Genomic DNA, 25,209 nt, shown 5'->3' with positions numbered 1-25,209 from the left:
CCTGATGAGCACCAGTAGCGTCCACCACACACAACTGTGCAGGCCAGGCCAGGGCTGCAGCCTCGGGGGACAAATCCCCGCGCTAAGAGCAGGGCCTGAGCTGGAGCTCTGCCCATCTCTGTCACGTGCAAGCCTTTCCCTCTCCAGACGGCAGCCTCGGTTTCCTCATCTATAGAAAACTGACAACAACCCTAAACGCGAAAGATCAGAAATAGTGCATGTGTTTAGCCTGTATCTCAGGAGGCGCTGTCATGGCAATTACTATTATTCTTAATATCTGCAGAGACCAGGGCATGGGCGGAGAGGTTCTCTGGAGCAGGGAGGAGCAACGGCACCCAGAGAATGTGGCCCCTTCCCTGAACTCTGCCCCAACGCCCCCTCCTGCCCCTGGACCAGGGAGGGGAAAGGCAGCGACAGAAGCCTCTTCCCCCCCCACCCCCACCCCCCGCATTGTCTGCCCCCTCCATAGGCACTTTGGGACTCACATGCAACCAGCTGGTGCCCAGCACATCCACAAACCTCTCTGCATGCTCTCCGGACACATGAAATACTGGGACTGCAGATGGATTAAAATCTAATTGTAAAAATTAAAACCATAAACGTGTTGGAAGGAAATTGACCTGGTAATTTCCCTGAGGAAATAATTAGAGAAATACACAAAGACGGAAGTATACAGTTGATCCGCTCAGCGTTCTGGTAATAACAAAAAACTGGGAGAAATGCTGTAGGGGACTGGAAGTCTGTTCAAATACCGTCGTAGGAGAATTCTTTGCAACTATTTGAAAAATAAAGCAGCTCCTTAGGTACTGACATGGAAAAGTGCCCATGGGGTATGGTTAGGAGAAAAATATTGCAGGTAGATCCCAGAACCGTAAGTTCCTTTGGACCTCGCTTTTGAAAGACATACCGTACTCATATCTGCATATCGAGGATACGAGCAGCAAGTTAGTTAAGAGCTCAGGCCCTGAGGTTGAAGGGGCCTGGATTCAAGCTCAGGCCTCGCCTCTTTGGAACTGTGTGATGTCAGGTAAGTCCCTTCATCTCTCTGGGCCTCAGCGTCCGCAGCTGTAAAGGGAGGGTAGCTCATACCTGCCTCATGAGCCTGTTGCAAAGATTAACTAACAAGCCTCAGAGTGCTTAGCACAGGGCCCAGCAGATAGCAATGTTCTCAGCAATAATTACTGTATAAATATACTTACAGATGCATTAACATGTCTCGAGGACATGTGCCAAAAATGTCAATAGAGATTATCTCTACTGAGTAGAATTTGATTAGAAGAGGCAGGGAAAACTCGGTTTTTACACTGCACGTGTAATTTTATATGATTATCGATTTTATGAATTCATCTTATTTTATCAATCCTAAGATGCACATTCTTCACACTTTATCATCTTTAAAATTGGGGTACATCTCACATGATGGTGTGTCATAATTTAATTGGCATTGTTTATTGCTTCTCAGGGAGCTTATAACTGGTGCATCTTATAATTAATTGTATCTTAGATGCAACAGAAAACAGTGAAACCACCAGGCATACAGGGTATATCTTCCCTGAGGCTTCAGCCCTGGCCACCAAGCACACATGTCCTGTCTCCAGAGAGACCTGGGCTCCTGTATCAACAAAGCCCCTGCCTCGGTTTCCTCATATGTACAATGAAATCCTTGACAGAGACAGTCCCTTGAAATTTTTCAATTCTGACTGATGCCTGAGGAGCCCATCTGGCACAATAAACAAGTGAGAGGCGGACAGCCCTTCTCTCCCCTCCACTCCCACCACAGCTACAGTTCACATTACGATGAAGTCCTTGGAGAACCTACCGCGGCTTCCGCTCACCACGCCCTGTCACCCTGCAGCATGCCAGCACTGTGCCCTGCCCTGAGCCCAGATCTCAGAACATAAACTGTTCCTGAAGCAAGAGGCCAGCCCAGGTCAGCCCAGGGCCGCAGCCCTCCTGCCTGTCCCTCCTACCCCACCCACCACCAGCTGCCAAGACCACACCCCGCTTGAACTCCATGGCTGGGAGCCAGGCAAAAGCATGTTCTGAGACATAGAAAAGGCAGAAGCCACAGGGAACCCTGACCAGAAGTCACCTCTGGGTGCAAAGCTGGGTCTTCCCCACGCTCCCCATGAGGACCCTCGAAGCTTTTGATTCTCACCCACCAGTGTCGACAGCTTGACAGGCTGGTCAGCAACTTCCTACCCCTGGGCCCTGGATTTGCTGTAAGGGAGTTTGAGAATCCAGATGCACCATAACTGAGTATTTCTAATGTGGATATGGGACTGTTTCCCAAACGAATGTGGAAGAAGTCTGAGCTAGTGCAATTAGACAAGAAAAAGAAATAATAAGTGTACATATATTGAAATAAAAAATAAAACTGTCTCTATTCTCAGAGGGCATGGTATTCTATGTAGAAAATAAAAAAATCTACAAAACCTATTTTAAAACCCCACTAAAACTAGTAATTGAGTATAGCAAGATCCCAAGATACAAGATTGATATGCAAAAGTCAATTTCACTCCTATATCCCAAATGAACCATTAGAATTTGAAATTTAAAAACCAACACCATTTACAATAGCGCACAAAAATCAACAAAGTGAAAAGAAGTGTTGGATATAAATCAAATGTACGTGCAGGTTTCTGTGACTCAAAAAATACAATCACTTAAATGTAACTTCTTTCTGAATTCAGCACATTTATATGTTTTCTCAAGCAACAGCTACTAAAGATATAAAAACGATCACACAGTCTTTAACACGCAAATATCCCTTGCTGTCCAAATCTGTTCCATTCCTAAGAAGCAAGAACCTGGAGGATCAGGACAGTCCCATTGTCCTCACCTACTTGGCTCCTGAGTGCTGGGTGGAGAGCAGCAAGAGCTTAAGTGGTGACAGGTTCATCTGAAGGTTCATCTGAGTCTATCTGGTTCCTGAGTTTGAAGAGCAAGAGTTCAGGGAGGAGTTCCTGGATATGGTGACCCTCATGCCTGTACAGTACACACTCCACCCAAGAACAAAGATGAGGTTGTTCCTGCCAACCTCCCTAGAGGTGCGGGACAGAGCCTGAGGGAAAGAGGAGAGAAAGCTCTCCCCCCACCGCATCCATCTCTCAGGCCATTGTCCCAGGCCACTACAACACTGGCAACATGGGTGCTGAGCTGGCCATCATGGGCGTCCCAGTGGGAGAACCGGGCAGGTGGAGGCTGCAGGGAAGCCAGTCCAACACGATCTGAAAGAGACGTTTGCCCGGCTAGAGGTTGACAAAGAGGGAAGGGTTTTTGGGTGTCAAAGGGATCTGCCCATCACACAGGCACTGTGTTAGGTTTGGGGAATATTAGGGATAAAGTGGGGCCCTCACAAAGCATACATACACGCAGGGGGGGCTGGGGGAGATAGGCCTGGAGAAGTGAACAGCAAGGGTAATTTCAGCAGTAGAAAGTGCTATGCAGAAAAGAACACCTCTTCCTTCTTGTCTCCACCATGTCCTCCCTCCTCAAGCCTAAAGGGTAGGCTGGTGTGAACACAGGAGTCTGTACATCCACGTGAGAGAGATCAGGGCAGTCAGCCCCAGGCGTCAAAAGAACAGTCACCTACTGGCATTTGAGTTACAAACGCTGAACTACCACTGTGTCTCCTTTCCGATGGCCGGTCACCTGAGTGTTGACTCTTCTTTGTGCTCAGAATCTGTACGTGAATTTCTTTTTTCAAAAGCATATTTTATCTTGTTTACTGCCCTCCTCCTTGTTTTCAAAATGCACTGGTTCTTACTTTATTTTATTTTTTGTTGGTAATCCTCACCCAAGGATATGTTTTCCGTTGATTATTTTTTTAAGAGTGGAAGGGAGGGGCAAAGAGGGCGAGAGAGAGAGAGAAACTTCGATGTGAAAGATGAGAGACATGGATTGGTTGCTTCCCACGTGAGCCAGGCATCAAACCCGCAACTAGGCACATGCCCTTGAGTGAGAATCAAACCCGCAACCCTTCCATGCATGGGCTGATGCCCTAACCACAGGGCACACCGGCCAGGGTAAAATGCACTGGTTTTTAAACATTTATACTAATAACAGAGGGATATGCAAATTGTCCGGGACACCATCACAGTAACAGTAACGACCAGCAGGCTGCATGGGGCGACAAGGCCAGCAGGGGGGTTAGTGAGGGACAACCAAACGACTGAACAGCAGGCTGTGTGGGGTGACCAGGCTGGCACGGGGGGCAGTAAGGGGCGAGGCCGGCAGGGGGGCAGTTGGGGGCGACCAAGCCGGTAGGGAGGGCAGTTAGGGGCAGTCAGGCTGGCAGGCAGAGGTAGTTAGGGGTGATCAGGCTGGTGGGGGGGCTGTAAGGGGCTATCAGGCAGGCAGGCAGGTGAGCAGTTAGGAGCCAGCAGTCCTGGATTGTAAGAGGGATGCCGGATTGGAAAGGGTTCAGGCTGGGCTGAAGGGACCCCCCCCACCCCCCGTCCATACACAAATTTCGTGCACTGGGCCTCTAGTATCCTATTAGTTTCTTTAAATGTGCTACCAGCCCCTCCCTCCTCTCAGGCAGGGATTGCCCAAACAGCCTCTGGAAAGTGGGTGCCTGGGGGCATCTGGCTACCTGCTCTTGTATAGAGAAGAGCCTGGGCAAAGGGATGCTGCCAGGAAGCAGCCGTCCCCTGGCTTCTGGGCAGGAGATGCTCCCTCCAGCTCTCCTTCCAGCTTGCAGATTTTTTTTGCAAACGGTAAAGGTCGTATTTCAAAAAAAGAAAAACAGCGATGGACAGAACATCTTGGGAGGAGTGTGAGTGGGAGACCTTTCTGAGAAGTGTCAGAGGAGTGGAGGCTTGAATGAGAAGGAGCCAGATGCACTAGTGCTAGTGTGTGTGTGCGTGCGTGTGCGTGCTCCTGCACACACATGTACGGGCTGGACAGGCAGGGGCATGCATGAGAGCCTCCGGGAAGGAGGAACTGCAGGGCAGCGCTGCAGCGGAGCTTGCACATCGAAGGGGCTGTGATGGGGGGACAGACAGACAGAGGAGGAGGTGGGAGCGGAAATGGCGCCAGAGGGTGGCCTGTCCTGGATGGGAGCTCAGAACAGGCGGCTGTTAAGGGTCCAAGCCTCACCCAGAGCCTATCACCCACACACGTCAGGAGGAAGGGACACAGATGCCCCCAGGGTCAGGACGGCTCCTGCGGGGCGGGGCTCGGACAAGGTCAGGTGTGCGAAAGGCCGCACACAGTCTTGACTGTCAGAAAAGGTGGGCACCGTGATTCCAACACAGAGAGGGTGGCGGCCAGAAGCTCAGTCCCCTGAGCAGCTCCCTGCCCTGCACCTCTCTGCATAGTCTGCGTCCAACACGTGGTCCCAAGAGGAACAGGGCCAAGAAGGGTTTTTGGCAAAAAAAAAAAAAAAGAATAAAAATGGTCTGATGAGTAAATCTACTCCGCTGGCTGCTTCACAGGTATGATCCATCCTAACCAAGCCCTGTAGGGTGGCTGGCATGACTCCCCAGCTTACAGCTAAGGGAAGCAAGCCTCGGGGATGGGAAGGACGTGCTTTGCTCAAGGTCATAAGGCTCGGAAGTGATGGAGGCAGGATTTGAACCCAGGTCCGTCAGGCTCCAGGGTCTGTGCTTAGCACCACATGCTGGGTGCTCTGTGTCGGTGCTCAGGGCGGTAGGTATCCTTCTCACCCAGGTATCCTTCTCTCCTCTCTTTTGGCCAAAAGAGCTCTCCCACCTGCTGCTGGCCAGCTTGGCAAGGGGCTGGAGGCCTCTGGCTGTTCTCGTGGCCCCAGGCCTAGGGGGCAGCTGTCCCAGTTCTAGAACCATCCACCTACCAGGTCTGCAAATCTGTGTCTGGATATCCTTCTTCTGTGTAAAAATCTAGATGTGTGTCCGCCTGCCTTGGAAAGTGTCGTAGCAGGATAAGAAGTAAGAAGCTAGGAAAATCCCTGGGCAAGTGGAATGGGGAAACTGAGGCAAGAAAATCAAACAAGGCCAAGCAGTTTGGGCGGCTTGCAGCCAGCTTGTGAGTTGCAAGACTTTATCTTCCCCAACCAAGGACACTTGAGAGCAAATGGCTTATACCTCTCCTCCCTACCCGGAGAATACACAGCTTAAATCACCCTGCCTGGGAAACAGAGAACAAAGACCCAATCAGTGCCATGTGTGCCAACCAAACCCAAGGACAGATGAGTTGGGGAACAAAGAACAAAAGCCCCATTAACGCCAGACAGACCTACGATAACAGAAAAAGACCAAACAGTCATCCAAACTCCCCTATATACTCATTTTAATGCATCAACATATTGAAAAATGAACCTGGGAAGCTAATGAAGGAGGAGGAGGGGGAGGAGGAGGAGGAGAAGGGGAAGGGGAAGGGGAAGGGGAAGGGGAAGGGGAAGGGGAAGGGGAAGGGGGAGGAGAAAAAGCCCTCAGGACAGAAACTCAATGAAGGCTCACTCTAGATCACACCCATGCCCCTTCCCAGCATGATTTTTTTTTCTAAGGGGTCTCAGGAAGCTTGCAGCCAGGGGAGCGCTGGGCAGTGGCAGCTTGACCCAGGCTCCCCCCCCTGATCCTGTCTCCAAGGCCCCCTTTTTCTCTGACTTCCCAGGGAGCTAGCAGCAGCCCCGCAGTGGCTCACTTCTTTCCTATCACGTTTCTAGGGAGACAAAGCACCCGCCTGGGCTCTCCCCTGCTGTTTCTTCCACCCTAAGCCCTTCCTTTGTTTCCCTGTCCCAGCTTTAATACACACACCCTCCCACCCATCTGGACTCACGTTGTGACATTTTCCTGCACAAAGTCAAGGATGCACACACTGCAGGCCGGCCCGAGGCAGACCTGCTCCGGTTGGCCCCTGTCCAGTAGCAGTGTGAGCGTCCTCAGCCAGCTACACCCCCTTCCAAAGCCCATCCCTGAGACAGCCATTCACTCTCTTATGCCCCTCTCTTTTACACACACACACACACACACACACACACACAATCAGCTCCCAGCCATAGGTGAAAATTTAGCAGAAAAGTGAGAACATGGGCTTTGGAGCAACACAAACCTGGGTTCAATGCTACCACTTACAAGTGTAGGACCTGAAGCAAATTACTAGTAAGCTCTCTGAGCCTCACTTTTCTCATCTGTAAAATGGGTATCGTAATCTTACGTCATGTTAGGAGATTTCAGATCATCCATTAACATGCCCAGCACTGCCTGGCACTCGGGAGACGGGAGCCTCATCGGCTGCAAGGGTTAAGGCAGCGGTCCTCAAACTACGGCCCGCGGGCCACATGCAAATACAAATATTGTATTTGTTCCCGTTTTGGTTTTTTACTTCAAAATAAGATATGTGCAGTGTGCATAGGAATTTGTTCATAGTTTTTTTTAAAACTATAGTCCAGCCCTCCAACGGTCTGAGGGACAGTGAACTGGCCCCCTGTTTAAAAAGTTTGAGGACCCCTGGTTAAGGTTTAGGCAGGGCTCTGGCAGCCACCTGCACCCAGTGGGCTTCCAGCAGCCTCCGGGGTCCTCCTCGAGGCTCCAGAGTTCCTTCAAAGGCTCAGCCTACACCCTCCCGCACACTGTCCTTCTGTCCCACCTTCACGCCCGCATTTATTGAAAACTCTAACTCAGAATAAAAGAGAAGACTGTCCCAACCCTGCCCCAGCGATTCAGAGAGAAACAAGGATGCTTCGCCACCCACGATGCCTGGGTCTCCCCGCAGAGCTCCAAGCTGGGCCAAGCCCTCTTCTCCTGGTCCATCTACCCACCGCCTGCAGGTCCAGTGCAGTCTTGGCACAGGCCTAGGTCTCCCCAGAATGGGTGCAGCCGGAGGCCCTGACTCAGACCGTCCGCTGCACACACCCATCTCCCCCACTTCAACCCTGGTTCTCGGGGACACGGGAATAGGCACACGGACAGATGGACAAGAGCCTGCTGTGCACGCTCCGCCCTATACCAGGACCCCAAGCCCCAGCCTGAGGGCCAGCACCCCACCAGAAGGAAGCCCCACCTGCCCTCAGGAGCCGGTCTGAGGGGAACACTGTTTCATGGTGAGAAAAGCCAGGGAGTGAGGGATGTGGGTGTGGCCAGCTCTTCCTGGGCCAGACCTTGGACGATGGTGCTGAGAGGAAGGAGTTGGGGACAGAGCTGAACTGGATCAGCCCCCGTCCCTGGGGTGCAGCCTTGGCCCCAGCCCTGTACCACCCTGCACGGAGCACAGGATGGACAGCGCAGCCTGACCCCTGGGCTGAATGCCCCACCCCCTGCCCACCCTGGGTCTAGACGGCACCTCCCTGAGGCACCTCCCTGCAGGCCTTCCTGGAGGAGGAGTGAGCTGAGCCTCAAGGGAGGGTGAGCAGGGTTGGCCAGGCTGGGACAGGAGGGAGGGAGGACAGACACAGGTCAAAGCAACCAGGCCACTTCCAGGAGAAGCTGGATCTAGAACTTTCTCCTCCAGAGTAAGGTCCGGCTCATCAGAGCAGGGAGGGGACAGGGTGTCTGTGTGACAGCCACAGCCCTGAGGTGCCAATCCCCAGACCTCCAGGGAGCCACAGATGCCTCTGAATGGGTCAAGGTTGGGTGCCCACGCTGGGCCTGTCTCCTGTGACTGTGGCCACAGCATGCCCCACCCTGCGAGGCTGCATCTGAAACCAGGGCCTGGCCCGCTGATGGGGTCCAAGCAGACTGTGCCTCCGGGGAGGACAGGGCTGAGGGAAAGTGCTCATGCAGGCGGCCCCCATCTCTCTCTCTCTGTCACACACAGCCACACAGCTACTCATGCACACACACACATACACACACACACACACAGAGCCCCCCCACACACACACAGCCACACACACACACACACACACAGCCTCACACACACACACACACACACACAGCCACACACACACACAGAGTCCCCCCACACACACACAGCCGCACACACATACACACACAGCCTCACACGCACGCACACACACAGCCACGTGCGCACACACACAGCCGTGCACACACACACAGCCTCACACACACACACATAGCCTCTCACACTCACACACACACACACAGAGCCTGACACACACACAGCTTCTCACATGCACACACAGCCTGCCTCTCTCTCTCTCTCTCTCTCTCTCACACACACACACACACACACACACAGCCTCTCGCACACACAGCTTCTCACATGCACACACAGCCTGCCTCTCTCTCTCTCTCTCTCTCTCTCTCTCTCTCTCTCTCTCTCACACACACACACACACACACACACACACACACACAGCCTCTCGCACACACAGCTTCTCACATGCACACACAGCCTGCCTCTCTCTCTCTCTCTCTCTCTCTCTCTCTCTCTCTCTCTCACACACACACACACACACACACACACAGCCTCTCGCACACACAGCTTCTCACATGCACACACAGCCTGCCTCTCTCTCTCTCTCACACACACACACACACACACACACACACACACAGCCTCTCGCACACACAGCTTCTCACATGCACACACAGCCTGCCTCTCTCTCTCTCTCTCTCTCTCTCTCTCTCTCTCACACACACACACACACACACACACACACACAGCCTCTCGCACACACAGCTTCTCACATGCACACACAGCCTGCCTCTCTCTCTCTCTCTCACACACACACACACACACACACACACACAGCCTCTCGCACACACAGCTTCTCACATGCACACACAGCCTGCCTCTCTCTCTCTCTCTCTCTCTCTCTCTCTCTCACACACACACACACACACACACACACACACACAGCCTCTCGCACACACAGCTTCTCACATGCACACACAGCCTGCCTCTCTCTCTCTCTCTCTCACACACACACACACACACACACACACACACAGCCTCTCGCACACACAGCTTCTCACATGCACACACAGCCTGCCTCTCTCTCTCTCTCTCTCTCTCTCTCTCTCTCTCTCTCTCACACACACACACACACACACACACACACAGCCTCTCGCACACACAGCTTCTCACATGCACACACAGCCTGCCTCTCTCTCTCTCTCTCTCTCTCTCTCTCTCTCTCTCACACACACACACACACAGCCTCTCGCACACACAGCTTCTCACATGCACACACAGCCTGCCTCTCTCTCTCTCTCTCTCTCTCTCACACACACACACACCCACACACAGCCGCACACACATACACACACATAGCCTCTCTCTCTCTCACACACACACACACACACACACACACAGCTTCTCACATGCACACACAGCCTGCCTCTCTCTCTCTCTCTCTCTCTCTCTCTCTCTCTCTCTCACACACACACACACACACACACAGCCTCTCGCACACACAGCTTCTCACATGCACACACAGCCTGCCTCTCTCTCTCTCTCTCTCACACACACACACACACACACACACACACAGCCTCACAGGCACATCTAGATGACACTTCCCTGCTCTCTGTCCTCGCCTGGGGTCCCACATGCAGGGTGTAGAGTGGGAGACGCACAGTCTGCCTGAGGCCCTCCTCTGGGAGCCTGGCCTTCCTGCTCTCTCACATGAACCACCGCCCCACCCCCACTCCCACTCCCACTTGGGGCCGGTTCAAATCCCAGCTCTGCCACTTATCAGTTGATGCTCTTAGTAAATGTCACTGCCCGCCACTCTGTGCCTCAGTTTCCTCCTCTGTAAAATGGGAGTAATAACAGTACTTACACAGGGTTGCTATGGGCATGAAATGATTGAGTATTTGGAAAAGGTCTCGCATAACGCCCGGCACTCAGGGCTAAGAGAGGGTTTGTTAAATAACATAATCGTGCTCACCCACAGGCCTTTCTTAGCTCCTTTCCTATGTGGAGACTCCCAAGGGTGAGCCCCTCTCCTCCTGAGGCCCTGGAATGGGAGCCTAGAGGGCAAAACAGGAACTGCCTTCTCTCCCTGAAGCTGCCCTGATGCCCATGAGGTGCTCCTGCTGCCTGGCTGGTCCCCTCCCCAGCACAGCTGCCTGGGGCTGTGTCTCGCCTGCCCCCCAAACCTTGAGCTACATCCCAAAACATCCTCTGTGCTCACCTGTCCCCAGATTGGGTCCAAGCCTGCCTTCCCCATTGAGCTGTGGGTTTCCTCATGGCAGACACCTGGTAAGAACCTCTCCAGGCCCCTAGCCTCTCCCAGTCCAGGGATGGGCACAGAGAGAGCTGCTGTTATGCTCAGCATGGCCCAGCAGGGGCCAGATCTCAGGAGGCCTCCCAGGGAAGTGTCCCATAGAGCAGGTCCACAGGCCCCGGCTCGGGGTCAGGATGAGTGTGGTGACCAGACCCATCCAGGGCCAACCAGCCCATCCTGAGGGGCTGCGGGGCCACCCAGGGAGGGAGGAGAGGCCCGGAGACGCTGCTTCTAGAAAAAGGCATTATTGAAGGAAACCAGTGCTGGTTGGGGGTTGGTTGCTATAGAAACACGTCCTAACTATCTCCCAAACTGCTGTATGCGCCACTGATGAGCTTGTGTGCTAGGCTGTTTCAGGGGACATGCCAAGAGTCCCAGGAGGGCCTGTCTGCTGGGGTTCCCAGCACCTGGAGCCCAGATCCTGAAGGGCCCAGAAGAAAACCAGCTTCTGGGGCAACCGGGCAGCTCCATCGGCCCAGCGGTGGGCTCGGTACTGAGGCTGTGTGTCCGGGCTGCAGAATCATCCTGAGGCTGGCCGCCGCCCCAACCTTGAGCTGGCCACAGATCAAGGCACAAGCATGATCCCCAGACATGCTGAGACCCAGCTGCAGATCAGGCCACAGCCCCAATCTCAAACCAAGCTAGGAGGTGAATCAGATCCAGCCGCAGATTCGCAACCCGCCCAGCAATGACTCCAGCCCGACCCTGGCCTTAAGCCGCATGAGGCGCCATCAAGGGGCCTCGCCAATCACTTCCAGGATGTTTCCAGGGCCAGCACTGAATCCGCACGGCATCTCCCACCCCTGCCAGGCATCTGCGTGGCCTTCACTTCTTATTGTCTCCGCAACAGCCCAGCGAGGTCAGTACAGAAGGGCCGTGAACCCTGTTCGCAGATGAGAAAGGGGAAGCTGGGAGGAGGAAGCTGACCTGCCCACTGCCCCGCTCTTGCTCCCGGGGTGGGCTGAGTGGGATGAGAGTCCCCGCCTCCCAGCAGGACACAGTTGGCCAAATCAGTTGCCTTGGAAAAGATGTGTTTTTTGAAGACCTGCTGGTATCTCATAAATATGCCATTTAAATACCCATTAATTACCTTATTGAGGAACTAATTAGTGATTAATAGCTTTGGCTATCTATTGTACTTTCATTTGCTCTGCCAACTCGGCTCCCAACAGTTCTGAGTTACTTGGAACAAGTCTCCCAAGCCCCAGATGTCCCCTCTCGGTCCCTCCAGACTCTTGCTCCAGAAGGGAGACACTTTCTCCTCCCTCTAAAGGGAGCTCCCACAGCATCTGCCACCGATGGCTCTGCCACCTGCGGGCTCCTCAGGAGGGCAGCTGGGAGCAGGGGGAGCCCCAAAAGAGGGGACAGAGGGCCCCCCTCAGCATCCACAGGAAGGCACTCCTTCCAATCAAGTCAGGACACCTTTGGGAAGTGGGGACGGAGGCTTGTGGGGGCCTGGTTGGGGTCACAGATTCCATGGAGAATGCTGCCCCCTGCCAGCCCTGCCCACACACATTGACCTCACCCCTGACAGCGCTTTCAGAGACCCCCCCAACTCAGTGAGTGAGCCAGCTTTCTGGTAAGGGCACCAAAGGCTACCGTGAGCCTGAAGCAAGCAGCCCTCCCCCAGCCAGGACCTAGGTGGCTCCCGTGGGCCATTCCTACCACCTGCCGCTCCAGGCTGCTACTAAGCAAAGATGGGGCCTCGGCTGCCTCTCTCCCCAGGCTCTCCATTTGGTGCCAAATCCCAGCACAGGGAATTGAGAATTGCCAGCCGGGAGGGACCCCAGAGGCGGGGCTGCATAATGCTCTCATGGCTGCTTCAGATTACACTGTACAAGAAGGAAACAAACAGGCAGCAAGGGATAAACACCTCCCCCACCACCACCACCACCCCCACCCCCCACTGGGCAGTAACAGGAGAGCTGAAAATAGCTTTTTACCACTGGGGATGATTCCAGGGTTGCTCAGCTGGGACCAGCCTCAGGGGAGGCAGGAGGCGGGGAGTGGGGGTGGGGAGAGAGAAGGAAGCCCCAGGAGGAACCGTCCAGAAAAGGTCAGAGGTGTGCGAGTGGTGGGCGGCCCGGACGCCCCACACCTCCCGAAGACAGACTCCTGAGCGCTCCCAGTGCGGTGCGCACACCTAGGTCTCTCCCAGAGGAGCCCGGAGCGCAGGGCGGGATGTGCTCAGCAAACACGGGAGCCGAGCAAACAGGGCATCAGCGGCAGCCGCTCAGAGAGGTCTCTCATCCGCCAGAACTCAGCGCCCCTCCCAGACCGAGCCGGGCCCGCGTTTCTATTTTTGCTTTCAACCCTTGTTTGGCATCCCTGGCTCACAGTCGGCGACTTCCCCTCCCTCCAGAATAACGGGTCATCTGGGAAGGAGGAACACCTCCTCGCTGGCCTCCCCTGCCCCAGGTCTGCAAATAAACAGGCTGACCCTCACAGAAGGGGGTGCCCAGACCCCCTCGCACCTTCCCCTGGCAGAGTGCCATCTGCGCCCTGGCCTGCTCCTCGGCCTCGGAGAAGAACCTCACCGAGACGCCTAGAGAGACAGCTTGCCACCCAAGAACTCTGGTTTCCAGATGCAAAGGCACCTGCTCCCTGCCAGCCCTGCCCACACACGCTGACCTCGCCCCCCACAGCCACAATTCGCGTCCTGAATTCACCCCGCAGACAGGCCTGAGCCCGCGCCCCTACATGCCACCCCAGGTCTTGAACCAAGCCCCGAGGTGGCCACACAGGCTCTCAGCCTGGCCGCAGCCTGAGCCAGGGCCCTATTCCCAAGTGAACCTCACAAATGCAGCCCCGGACAGAGCCCGGAGGAAGCAGGGTGGGGCCCGGCTGCAGGGACCAGCTCCCACCCGGAGCCACTGACAGGCAGCCGGCTCCCCGTTCCCCACCCCTCCGCACATGACCTCCACGGGGGCTGGTGGCCACGCAGCTGCGCAGGCCTTCCAGGCACAGGGCCCCGGAGATGGCATTACCTCTGGAGTGACTCACTAGGCCCCCCTTCCTTTGTGAAAGGGGGTGCGACTTAGCATTTTCTTCCTCCTTAGAACACAAGAATTTTAGAAGCAAGAGTGTAGAGAGATTTGAGGGAGTGGGTGGGGAGCTCGGATCTCATTTGATTTTTACTCACTTGTTACGCATTGCCTTCTGCCCCCTCCCACCCCAACCCCTTCCCCTGGGGGCTCTGACACTCCGGGGTTGCTCAGCTGGGACCAGGTGCTCTCTATGTCCAAGCCCTCAGCACCCGAATTGTTCCCCATCTCCCACCACCGTTCTGGGGAGGGTCCTGTGCGGTAGAGAGAGCAGGAGGTGAGGCCCCTGGAGGCAGAGTAAAGCCGGCAGGGAGGGAAGCCCAAAAAAAGGAGCAATATTAGAGCCAGAGCTGACTTACAGCTCATTCAGACTCCCCAACTCTTTCCCTTCCCTCCCCTTTTACAGATGAGAAAAGTGAGGCTGGGAGGGGCAGTTCAAGGTCAACCAGTGACAGAGCGGCTCTCTTCTCTGTGGCCCGGTTTAACTCTTAGAAATGTTGACTCCAAGCGTAGCAGAGACCTAAGCGCTGATTCCGCTTTGCCTCGAACTTTGTGTGTGGTTCCAGACCCAGACACTTAACCTGTCTGGGCCTCGTTTTCTTAGCCATACGATGGGAGTGACATCTGCCCCACCTTAAAGAGATGCTGTTGGTCCATTGAGCAGAAGAGCATGTGGAGGACTGCTGCCAAACAAAGAGCCAGACTGTTCTCAGGATGCTAATCCCTGACCTGGTCCTCCCTCTCACAAGCCTGGATCCCAGAGTCCCTAGTCCTCAGAGCCTCGCTGGTCTCTGGGAGGTCACACTCTTGGTCCTTGAAGACCCCAGAGAAGGACGCTTTGCCTTTCTGGCCTCGGTCTCCCACCCTGCACGATGGCCAGGGGGACTGGCCGACCTCCCAGCCTCTTTCAGCCATGAACTGTCGTCCCAGGGGAGAAAACACCACACCTTCTGGCCAATGCGACAGACACAGCCCCAACAAGGGGGAGTCTAGCCCTGTCCTCACTCTCTGTTTCCTGCACCGGATTCCCAAACCCCAGCCAGGCCACAGGGGCCTTCGTTCCATAGGGACGGGGGATTCTGGGCTCAGGGTCACATGCTGAGGTGGGGCTTCTGTTGGAGCTGCGCTGTCCTTGACTCTGCAATCACACCACAGCCAGGGCTGGGCCCCAAAGGTCTCAAGCTGGGGCCTATTGTGGCCTGAGGGTCTGCAGGGACAGGTCACTCGGCCAGGAACAGGCCTGCCCAGCTCCAGCACCCCCAGGTCTGCAGGGACAAAGGCTTCCCGGAGGCAGATTTTAGAGAGGCCTTGGGTCAGGACAGTGGCAGCCAATGTGGCCTCAGCCTTCCCCCTGGCACCTGAGCAGGTGGATTTACGTATGATCTTGCAGGGCTTGATGCCCTCCCAAGGTGCATCCCAAAGCAATCTCGATACCCTGGGCCTGAGAGTCCTGCCTCAGTCCCCTGGCACCTACCCAGCATCGTGAGAAGCCCAGTGCTGGTCCCTTTCCCAGCTTCCAGACATCCCCTCCTCTGAGACACTGGGCCACTCCCCCTTCCCCAAACCAAGGTGCAGGGGGCCCAGGAGGAGCTCTGGCGTTGGATGGTGAGCGGGCAGCTGACTCAGCAGAGCAAGGTCCAAAGTGAGACTCCAGAAAGGCAGGTTTTCGGCCCAGCTCTGCCACCGCCTTCCTCTGTGGCCTCAGTGCCCCCCTGTTGACAAGGGTTTGGAAAATGGGCATCTGGACACCTCCTCCAGCTGTGCCACTGTAGGATCGGGACTTTATTGACTGGAATTACTGGGTTCCAAATACTCCAGCCCGCTGGCTCCTCCCCTCAGAACAGAGGCCAACATTTGGGAGCAAACTGGTTCCTCCAGCCCTGCAGCCCCAGCCCTGCAGCCCCAGCCCTGCAGCCCCAGCCCTGCAGCCCCAGCCCGGCCTCTCCACACGGTCCTGTCCCAGCGTGAGAGGTTCCTAGACCCTCTTGGCTGCTCCCTCTCTTCCTGCTTGGCCAGGGGCCTCCCACTTACCCTGCCAGCTTGCTGGGGTGTAGAGGGAGGGCCCCAGGGCCATAGAGAGGAAGGGAGGGGCAGCAAGCCTGGCAGGAACCAGAACAAACCTTTCCCAGCCTGGGAGAGCCTCTCTCCGCCCTCCCAGAAGCCCTCAGGTGGCAGCCAAAGGGACCTGTGGAAACACCCAAATCTCACTGTGTTGCTTCTGTCTTCGATGCTCCCCAGAGTTCCTTTCAGCCATCTGCACCCCTGTAGGGACCCACCATCCCAGCCAGACAGATTTCTGTGCTCTAGGGCATCTCCTGCCCACGCATGCCATTCCCACCGGCAGCCGTCCCTCCACACTTAACCTCTGTCCCTTTCCAACCTCCTAGCCTTTGTTCAAGTCCCGCCTGGAAGCCTGCCCCTTGCCACCTTCCTGTCCAAATTCTGCTAGTCTCTGAGGCCCAACTCCTAAGAAATCCAGCCTTCTCCATCCCAGGCCACCATTGGTCTCCTCTGTGTCTGCACTAGCCCATAGGGAGCCCATAGGGAGCTCTTATTGCAAATCACCATTTACTAAATGGACCTCCTAGCTCAGGGATGGCGAACCTATGACACACGTGTCAGAGGTGACACGCGAACTCATTTTTTTTGGTTGATTTTTCTTTGTTAAATGGCATTTAAATATATAAAAGAAATATCAAAAATGTGAATCTTTGTTTTACTATGGTTGCAAATATCAAAAAATTTCTACATGTGACACGGCACCAGAGTCAAGTTAGAGTTTTTCAAAATGCTGACACGCCGAGCTCAAAAGGTTCGCCATCACTGCCCTAGATCCTTCCCCACCCCTGGCCCCACCTCCCTACAGCAGCCTTTCATCCCCAAGGTGGGCCTCTCTCCCCCTTTGTCCCAAACTGAGAGCACCCTCGTCGTCGTTGTCGTCGGGGCAAGGGCAAGGGCAAGGCCTCTCCTCCCCTCCCCTTTCCTCTCGAGACTGAGCGGGCACCATAGTGATCCTGGCCCGTGTGACTGAAACCCCCCAGAGGTTGGGAGCTAGAAATAGCCCGTTTGGGATTCACCCTCCACGATCGATCCCATCCTGCCTGGGACCTGATTCTCTTGTACCCGGGACCTCCGGGCACGTGGCAGTGCCTTCACTGCCCCCCTTCAGCTCGAGTCTGGCACAGCTGACATGGCCATGGCTGGCTGCTCAGGCGGAGCCCGCTGGGAGTCTGAGGACGCCACTCACCAGACTACCTTGCGATGACCCTGGCGTCACACCCTGTGGTGGCCCTGGGGCCCAAACCCCTACTCCTTCCCTCAGTAGGTGGTCCCTGGCCCGTTTTTAGAGGCAGCACCTCACTCACAGGCCAGATTCCCACAGCCTCTATCCCTGGCCTTCAGCCTCCCTTGGTTCTAATGGCATCTGTCCCCAGAGCGAAGGCCAGGCCTGATCATTTCTGACCATCACTCTGTCCCTGCGAGGAAGAGGGTCCTGAGTAGCCATCCCTCTCTGTGTTACCTCCCTTCCTTGGGCCTCCGTTTCTCTCGCTGTAAAGGGAGGGACTTGAGCTCCTGTCTCCAAGGGCTCGCTCTGTTCTAACACCCATCAGTCTCTTCTCAGAGACTCTGCCAGTGGGGGAGATGTCACCCCCGTGCACCCATGACTGCATGCTGTTCTCCATTCAGCAGGTTTAGGAGCTTAAAGAAGAGGGACATTTGCAAAATGCAAAGTGGCCTGGAAGAGCTGAGAAAAGGAGTAATCTGGTTTGGCTGGGGTCAAGCCCACAGGCTGCTTGGGGTGGCAGCTGAGCATGGACAGTTCGATCCACAGAGGAGGGGAGTCTGTGCTGCCCCGAGAGAAAGGGCCAAGCGTGAAATTGCAGCACAAAAGACAAACTGCTTGATGCTCGGAGCAGGGCCGTTTTTTCCACCTGTCACTGGAACACATTCCCACGGACTCTCAGCCTAGGGACCAAAGGACCCGCAGGCCAAGGCAGAGGGACCGAGCCAGCACCCCCATTCCAGGAGGGGTGACCTATCCAGACACCGATAGGGAAACCCCACCCCCGAGAGCCCTGAGAGTCCAACAGAGCTGGTCTTCATCCAGGCTCTGCCCAGACCCTCTGGGCCACCTGGAGGGAGCCATTTCTCTGAGTGTCTATTGCCAGATGTTTCTGAGAGGGGAGAGTAACATTTCCTGTTACTCCACCGGGCGCCTGGGACAAGCAGTAAGTACTAACAGCTATTGTGATGGCAGTGCCCAGGCAGGTGATCTGTGCCCGGGGGTGGGCACTTGCGTGCACACACATGCCCACATAGAGCAGAGGCGGGAGGCGGACACACACCCTGTCTTGTGCCCTTTGGGAGGAGTGATGTTGGGTAAGGACCCAGTTCAGTGGGGGAAGGAGAGAGAGAACCTTTCCCAGCCCCAATGGTGTCATCTCACTGTGCCTCCCCCAGCGGGGAGAAGGGAGGGAAGTGAGAAAGGGGGTGTTTAAATGTGTTCCCTTCTTGCTGTGTCTCACACAACCTGCCCCACCCCAACAGGACTCCTGGGGGACAGAATGGAAATCTATTCTCAGGCAGCTAAATCATACACCCGGGTGGTATTCAGGGGAGATCTGAACCGGGTCTAGGGTCCCGGGGCAGCATTTGTGGGGTGCAGTGGATTCACACACAGCCCGGTGGTATGCACGCTGAGTATGTCTACACATGAATTCACACATTCATGCATTCCATCACTTTCATCACTTACGGGTAGAGTGGTGGGGTTTGTGCCAGGCCAACGCCTGGTCCCAGGGGATGGCATGGCACCTGCCAACGTCACAGGTTGGGTATGAGTTCATGGCAGATCTGTTCACACATGCCAGCCTCACCAGCCAGCCTGCTGAGACCCGGCTTGCTGCCCACACTGTGGGCTTTCTTCAACCTGAGCCTCCCAGGGCACCAGCGGGCCCACAGTGTGCAAACAGGGGCAGAGTCTGGTCCTCATCCCAACCCCAGTGCCAGCTCAGGACCTGGCACACAGCAGATGTTGGTGAATGAACGTCTGGCTGAATGAGTGAACGAATGACTAACGCCCACTTCCCCGCACACCGCAGGCTACACTGCGTGAGTTGGAGGGAGGGCAGCGCCCCGCCGGACCCCAGAAGGGGTGGCACCTTCCGACCTCCGCACCTGAGGCTCTGCCTCCGGGTCCGGTGGGGGGAGGGGGCGGGACGGTCACTAGGAGGCGGCGTGGGGCAACCCCCTTGCCAAGAAGAAACCTCGGTCTCCTGCCCGAACTGGGGGCGGGGGACTGTCGCGTCCTGGAGATAGCGAGTGGCAGGACGTGGGGGGCGCCCCGGTTTGGGGAGCAGGGGACGGAGCGGCGGCCCCGTGCCCGGGCCCGCCGGGTCGTCCGGAAGGTGGTCAGGGTGCCCACAGCCTGGCTGGACAGGGCGCCGCAGCCCTGGCCCTTCCCAGCGGGGCCGTGGCGAGGGGGACGCGGTGTCCCACGAGGTGACTGTGGGCACGGGAAGGACGCGGGGCGCGCCGAGCCCCTTCTGCACGCGCCGGGGTCTGGCCTCGCCGCCGCCCCCCGCGCCCGCGGGAACCTCCGCCCACCTGCGCGAGCGCCGCACCTGGACCGGCAGCCCCCCCTCCGGCCGCGCGGGTCCCTCCCCCGAGCCCCGGCCCTGCCCTCCGGCGCCCGCCCGCCCTCACCTGCACGGCCCGCCTTGGCCATGTCCCGGGCGGCGGGCTCCGCTGAGCTGCCCGGCTCCTCGCGCTTCCCGGGCTGGGGCCCCGGCTCCGAGCCGCCTCCGGCCCGAGTGGACTCCGAGCGCCGCGCCCCGCGCCCCCACCCCGCGCGCTCCGCTGCCGCCACCGCAGCCGCCGCCTCCCCGCTCCCTCCCGCTCCCTTAAAGGCGCCGAGCGGCCGCCGCGCCGGCCCCCCGCCGCCGGGGAGGGACTAACGAGCGAGGCGCCCTACCCGCCCCCGCGGGCCCGCACCCGCCCGGCCGCGGCCGCCGCTCCAGCCCGCTCCGCTCCGGTCGCAGCGCGCGGCGACCCAGCCCCGGGCGCGTGCAGAGACGCGCAGAGACCGGGCGAGAGACACGAGATACTGCGGACCAGACAGGGACGGGGACGGGGACCGGGACGGGGAGGCAGGGGCGCTGAGACACCTCCCTAGGGCTGAGCCACCGGCGGGGAGAGGACTTCAGAGACAAAATGCAGAGACTAGAAACACAGAGCCTGGCACCGAGAGTGGCTGAGGCAGCAGGGATGAGGAGAGAGGATGGAAGAGGGGGCACAGGGCGGCTCCCACGAAGCCAAAAAGGAGGTGGCTCCAGAGCTCAGAGACAAGGGAGGGCCCTTCATCAGCCCCCTCCAGAGCTCGGGGCATCTCCAGGGTCTGACCTAGTCCCCGAGGGGAAGAGGCTCCTATGCCCTCACTGTTAAGGGGCGTGCACAACACATGCAAATCCCGTGCGCCCCACCCAGGCTGGAGCAGAGCTGGGGAGGCCAGTAGCCCAGCTGTTTGCAGTGCCCCCTCCACCTCCCGCACCTGGGGTGCAGATGTTTTGGTGAACAGGCTTGATGGAGGCCGGGGGAGATTTGGGTTGCGGCTTCCGCAGCTGGGGATCCACCGTCCTGCCCGGCAGGGGTTAGGAGATGGCCAGCTGTTCTGGTGGGACCTGGGTGGTAGCCAGGGGAGGCCCCAGGGGAAAGAAGTCTCCTCCCTAGTCAAGGCCAGACCAGGTCGGTGGGCCCAACAGATGTCTGACCAGCCTTCGGCAGCTCCCAACACCCCCCAGGCCAGACGCCTGGCTCCCTGCTGCTGGAAAGGGACAGGGAGTAGCTACTCTCCCAATGCTTTTCCTCTCCCCTGAGAAGATGCCCTCCTCCTCCTTCTAAGGAATTGGTTAAAGCCCAGTTACAACCTGCAGCCAGTCACCCCCACCCACCCTGTCCCAGCCCCAACCTCCCAGGGAAAAGGCCCATCAGATAATTCCATCCTTGGGCTAGCCAGGGCTTCCATCAGCTCCTCTATGGAAACTGGGTACACGTGGGGCAAAAAGGAGCCTCGATGGGCATTTAGTCCGGAACCCCTCTAGGGCTCTGACTCCACCCACCGAATCCCCACCCCAGGTCCTTCAGCCCTTGGCTGAGTACATCCAGGGTCAGAGTTCTTCCGTCTTCGGGGGTGCTGACTGTGTGGATGTGTTCCCTCATTTGAGTCAAATTCTGTGTCTTTCATGACCCGCCTGTGAGTCCTTCTGATGCCTCACCAAGCAAATCCAAAGCTCCCCAGGGCCCTGTCCAAAAGCCCCCGTGTGGCTTCACCCGCCACCCAGGTATGCAGAGCCTGTCCCAGCTGTAGCACTGACAGTCCCACGTCCCAGGAAACCCTTCAGTCCCAAGAACTCTGGATCCCAGAACCAGCCGGCAGTGCTGTCTCTAGCAGACAGAAGGCCAGAAGCTCCGAGGTGGGGAGCCAGAGCTGCTCTCCAGCCTGTGCCAGGGGTCACCAGCTGGGAGAGCGTGGATGGATCCCTACAGCCTTTCCCCAGCACTGGGGTGAGGAGCAATGGGAATAGCAATAGATTTTTATTGGGCAGGCAGGGGGCTCAGGTGCTCTCTGAGGTCGACTATATCACCCCCAGTTTACACGTAAGGAAATGGACGCTGAGAAGGTTTGGTGCCCACGGTCACGCAGGATTAGATTTCAGGCCTTTGCTCGGTCCTGCCCTCACCCTTCCCTGCAGGTGGGGCACCGTCAGAGGCCTGACCGCTTGGGTAACGTCCAGGTTTGGCCACCTGGTCTGTGGGTGTGAGTGGTCACAAAGGAGCAATATACCTGCTTCCCAAGCAACACACCTGGGTCTGAGCAGCTCCCGCTGAACCCTTGGCTCACGGCAGCGATAGTGACCACAGTCTGGCAGGGGCCCTCCGCACACATGTGTGTGTGTGTGTGTGTGTGTGTGTGTGCGTGTGAACACATCCTGCTCAGGGAAGATGCACCTTGAGGTGGGCACTGAGACCCTGCCCCATCACCGAGCCCAGTCACCACAAACCCTTGGGAGAGGGTGGGTGGAGCAGTTGAGGGGAGGCGCCGAGTTGATGGGAATCGTAGGAATCATCCAGCCAGAACCCCCTCCGCACCCTCATTTCTCAGATGGGAAGACAACGGGCCAGAGGTGGAGGGACTTGCCACAGGACCATGGACTTCCCGGCTGGATCCACGCTTTCCCTCTGTCACCCACCACAGCCCTAGCCCCATCTGAAATGCAGTCCATTGTGTGCATCTAGGATCTGACAGGGAATTCGGGGCCCTACTCCCTACCCGCCCCCCGCCCCCCAAGGCAGCTCCTGGACGTGCTGTCTGTTAGCAGCTGCCCAGGAAGGCCAGCCCTGCCTTCAGACGGAGCAAACACTTCAGGACGTGAGGCCATTAGATCAACCAGTGGGAGTTCACTTCCTGCTTCAGTAGAATCACCCTTAATTGAAGAAAAGAATAACTAGCAATTTAGAGATGCTGACCTCCGCTGCCTGCAGGAGGGGAGCAGGAGCCAGCAGCTCTGCGAGGAGAGTGACGGCATCAGGGCTCCAGACCACACGCTTTCCCTGGGACCTGCTGCCCAGGCCTTTCCTCGGACCACAGTCTGTTCGGTCGCTGCCTCCAGAGTGGCCAGCTGTTCCCAGGCCCAGCCAAGCATTGCAGCTCAGAGAACTGGAACAGAAATGTGCAGAGGCCCGAGCTGCCTATTGTCTGGGAGAGTGTGTGCACAGATGTGGGCAGAGCTCCAGGCAGGTGGTGGGAACTGGCTGGGGGGACTCCTCAAGGAGACAGACCCCAGGCCAGGGCATCCATCCTGGGCAGGCGGTATCCAAGCACTTGGGAAGGTACGTCACAGTCTTCAGGAGCCAACGTGGCCCCTGGAAAGGCAGTCAGGCCAGGCTCCGCTCCCTTCCTCTTTGGACACATTACGACCGGTGGAGTTAGGTATTGCCCTGCCTGCTGGGCCTGGCAGGGTGCTGCCCAACTCTCTGGTAGTGACGTTCTCAACAGCATGGGAGTCAGGAGCGGGACAATGGCCGGCCGAGGGACTTATTCCTGTCCACCGCTGATGCAAGGAGGCCTGGGACCAGCTCAAGCACTTCGGCAAGGGTGACCACGACAGCGAAGTCCCACTGCCCCTGCCAGTGGCACCTGTTCCCTCTCACCTGAGCCCCTGGAGACATCTTCCCTCCCTGCAGGGCCTCCTGGCCTGCCCTGCACCCTTCTTGGCTCCCTCCTCACTGCTTCCCACACTTACGTCCCTTGGTTGGTGTCCACTGCCCTGGGGTCCACCTCCAACCACAAAAGTGGCCCCAGAAATAGATGCTCTTCTTTGGAGCCTTCCAGAGTAGCTCCGAGAATGGCTGATGTGTTCTCACCACCGCCTTCTTGCCCCAGGCGGCCCCCAGCTCTGCCCTCCGGCCAGGACCCTGGGCGGACTGTGCCCTTCCATCAGCACTGCTGGCTCTCCTCCTCCTTGCTGGCAACAGGTGGCTTACCTAGTCTGTGCTTCGACCTTCGGCCAAAAGAAGGGTTAGGACCCTGCCTGTCCCCTCCCCTCTGGTGAGAGCCCCTTCTCAGCAGCCACAGCAGCCGCGCCCTCGCTCACCCTCCCAGCAGATGCAGTAGAGGGAGGAGCACTGGGTCCTGTCACCAATGGGCTCATCTGTGGTCTCTGGCAGAGGCAGGAAGATTCACTTAAGATCAACAAATGACCCCCAAGGAGATCCCCAGACCCCCATGTGTAAGGACCCCCAGCCAAGACAGACGCCCGCCCAGCAGACCAAGCCGAATGCTCTACTTGACACAGACTGCGTCCCCACTCCACGCCACGAGGGTGGCCGGGAAGCCCAGACGGCATCCGCGTGCGGGTGTCCTCAGGGTTTTGAAAAGGTACTTGGGACACCTTGCAGAACCTGTTCGACGGGACCTCATCAGACTTTCGCTTGACCACAAGCTGTGTTCCGTCTCTGCCTCCGAGTGGCCAGCTGCTACCTCATTGAATACCAAGTGCCCAGATGAGCTGAGGCCGCGTGGATTTCATGTCAGCAATTGCTCTTTAGCTCGCTTCTCCGTCTCACCCAGTGGGATTCTGGAGAGAGGGTCTGGAGAGAGGCTGAGTGGTAGGTTTTTCAAGAAAAAGGGTGGCTGAGTGGAGGCAGAAGATGTAGCAGCTTTGCTAAGAGGGCTTAGGAGGAGGGATGGTGGCGACCAAGCTGGTTAAAGACAGAGGCCATCCAGTAGTTCCCACTGGGGAAGGGAGAATGGGACCCCTCCTCCCCTGCCCACAACCGGCAGCAACCATTTGCCTCCTCCGGCTTCAGCTTCAGCCGTAGGAGCTGTATTTCGCGTTCGTTTGATGTCAGAACTGCTGAGATTGGCCCCAAGCAAGCTCAGTTGTCTTCAAGTTATACTTAGACCAAACACGAAACTAGGTGAGCACCTAAACGCTGTTGCAAAGGCGGCCCTTGCCACGCCCATCAGCCGGGTGCGGGGGGGGGGGGGGGGGGGGGGGGGGGGGGAGGGTGCGGGGGGGGGGGCGGCGCGAGTGGCCTTCCTGCCCCACCCCCCAGCATTGTTCACTTATGCCAAATTCCAGAACTCAGGAAACCAAACACAGTTGTAGATGCTGAGGCACTAAGAAAACACCAGGTCGGCAGGGAAAGTGGCCTGTGTTTCCTGACTAGCAATGCAACCGCGTGGACAAGGGCAGGAAATCGCAACCAGGTTAGGTAAACAGATTATGCAGCAGACGGCGGCTTTATCTGCACCTAGGATACCATCTACACCTGTTATGGCTCGTGTACACCTTGCCTCAGGTACGGCCTCCCCTCAGGCTCCTCCTGCTCAGGCCCGGGCCTTGCTCTAGACGCCAGCAAGCTCCCAGCCCCCGCCAGGCTGGCCGAGAACACGGGAACTCGGGATGCGGTGTGGGAAGGTCCTGAGGACCATCCAGACCTAAATCTTCTTTATTTATTTTGTTTCAACCCGCGATGCACAGA

The 25,209-nt window shown here is 57.1% G+C and overlaps 1 protein-coding gene across 1 annotated transcript in view; it reads right to left on the bottom strand.

Moving 5' to 3' along the window:
- Nucleotides 1-19,949, bottom strand: part of PITPNM3 (PITPNM family member 3) — a 91,286-nt gene extending 71,337 nt beyond the window's left edge. The window contains exon 1 of the mRNA XM_081109019.1: nt 19,870-19,949. Within this exon, the coding sequence (XP_080965145.1) occupies nt 19,870-19,891 (22 nt within the window). The 5' untranslated portion in view covers nt 19,892-19,949. The remainder of the gene's footprint in view (nt 1-19,869) is intronic.
- Nucleotides 19,950-25,209: the final 5,260 nt, after the last annotated feature.

This window comes from Myotis nattereri (assembly GCF_964212035.1).
Source record: "Myotis nattereri genome assembly, chromosome: 16".
NCBI lineage: Eukaryota > Metazoa > Chordata > Mammalia > Chiroptera > Vespertilionidae > Myotis > Myotis nattereri.
Note: the sequence above shows the minus strand (reverse complement) of the source record. Positions and strands in the feature narration are given on the sequence as shown.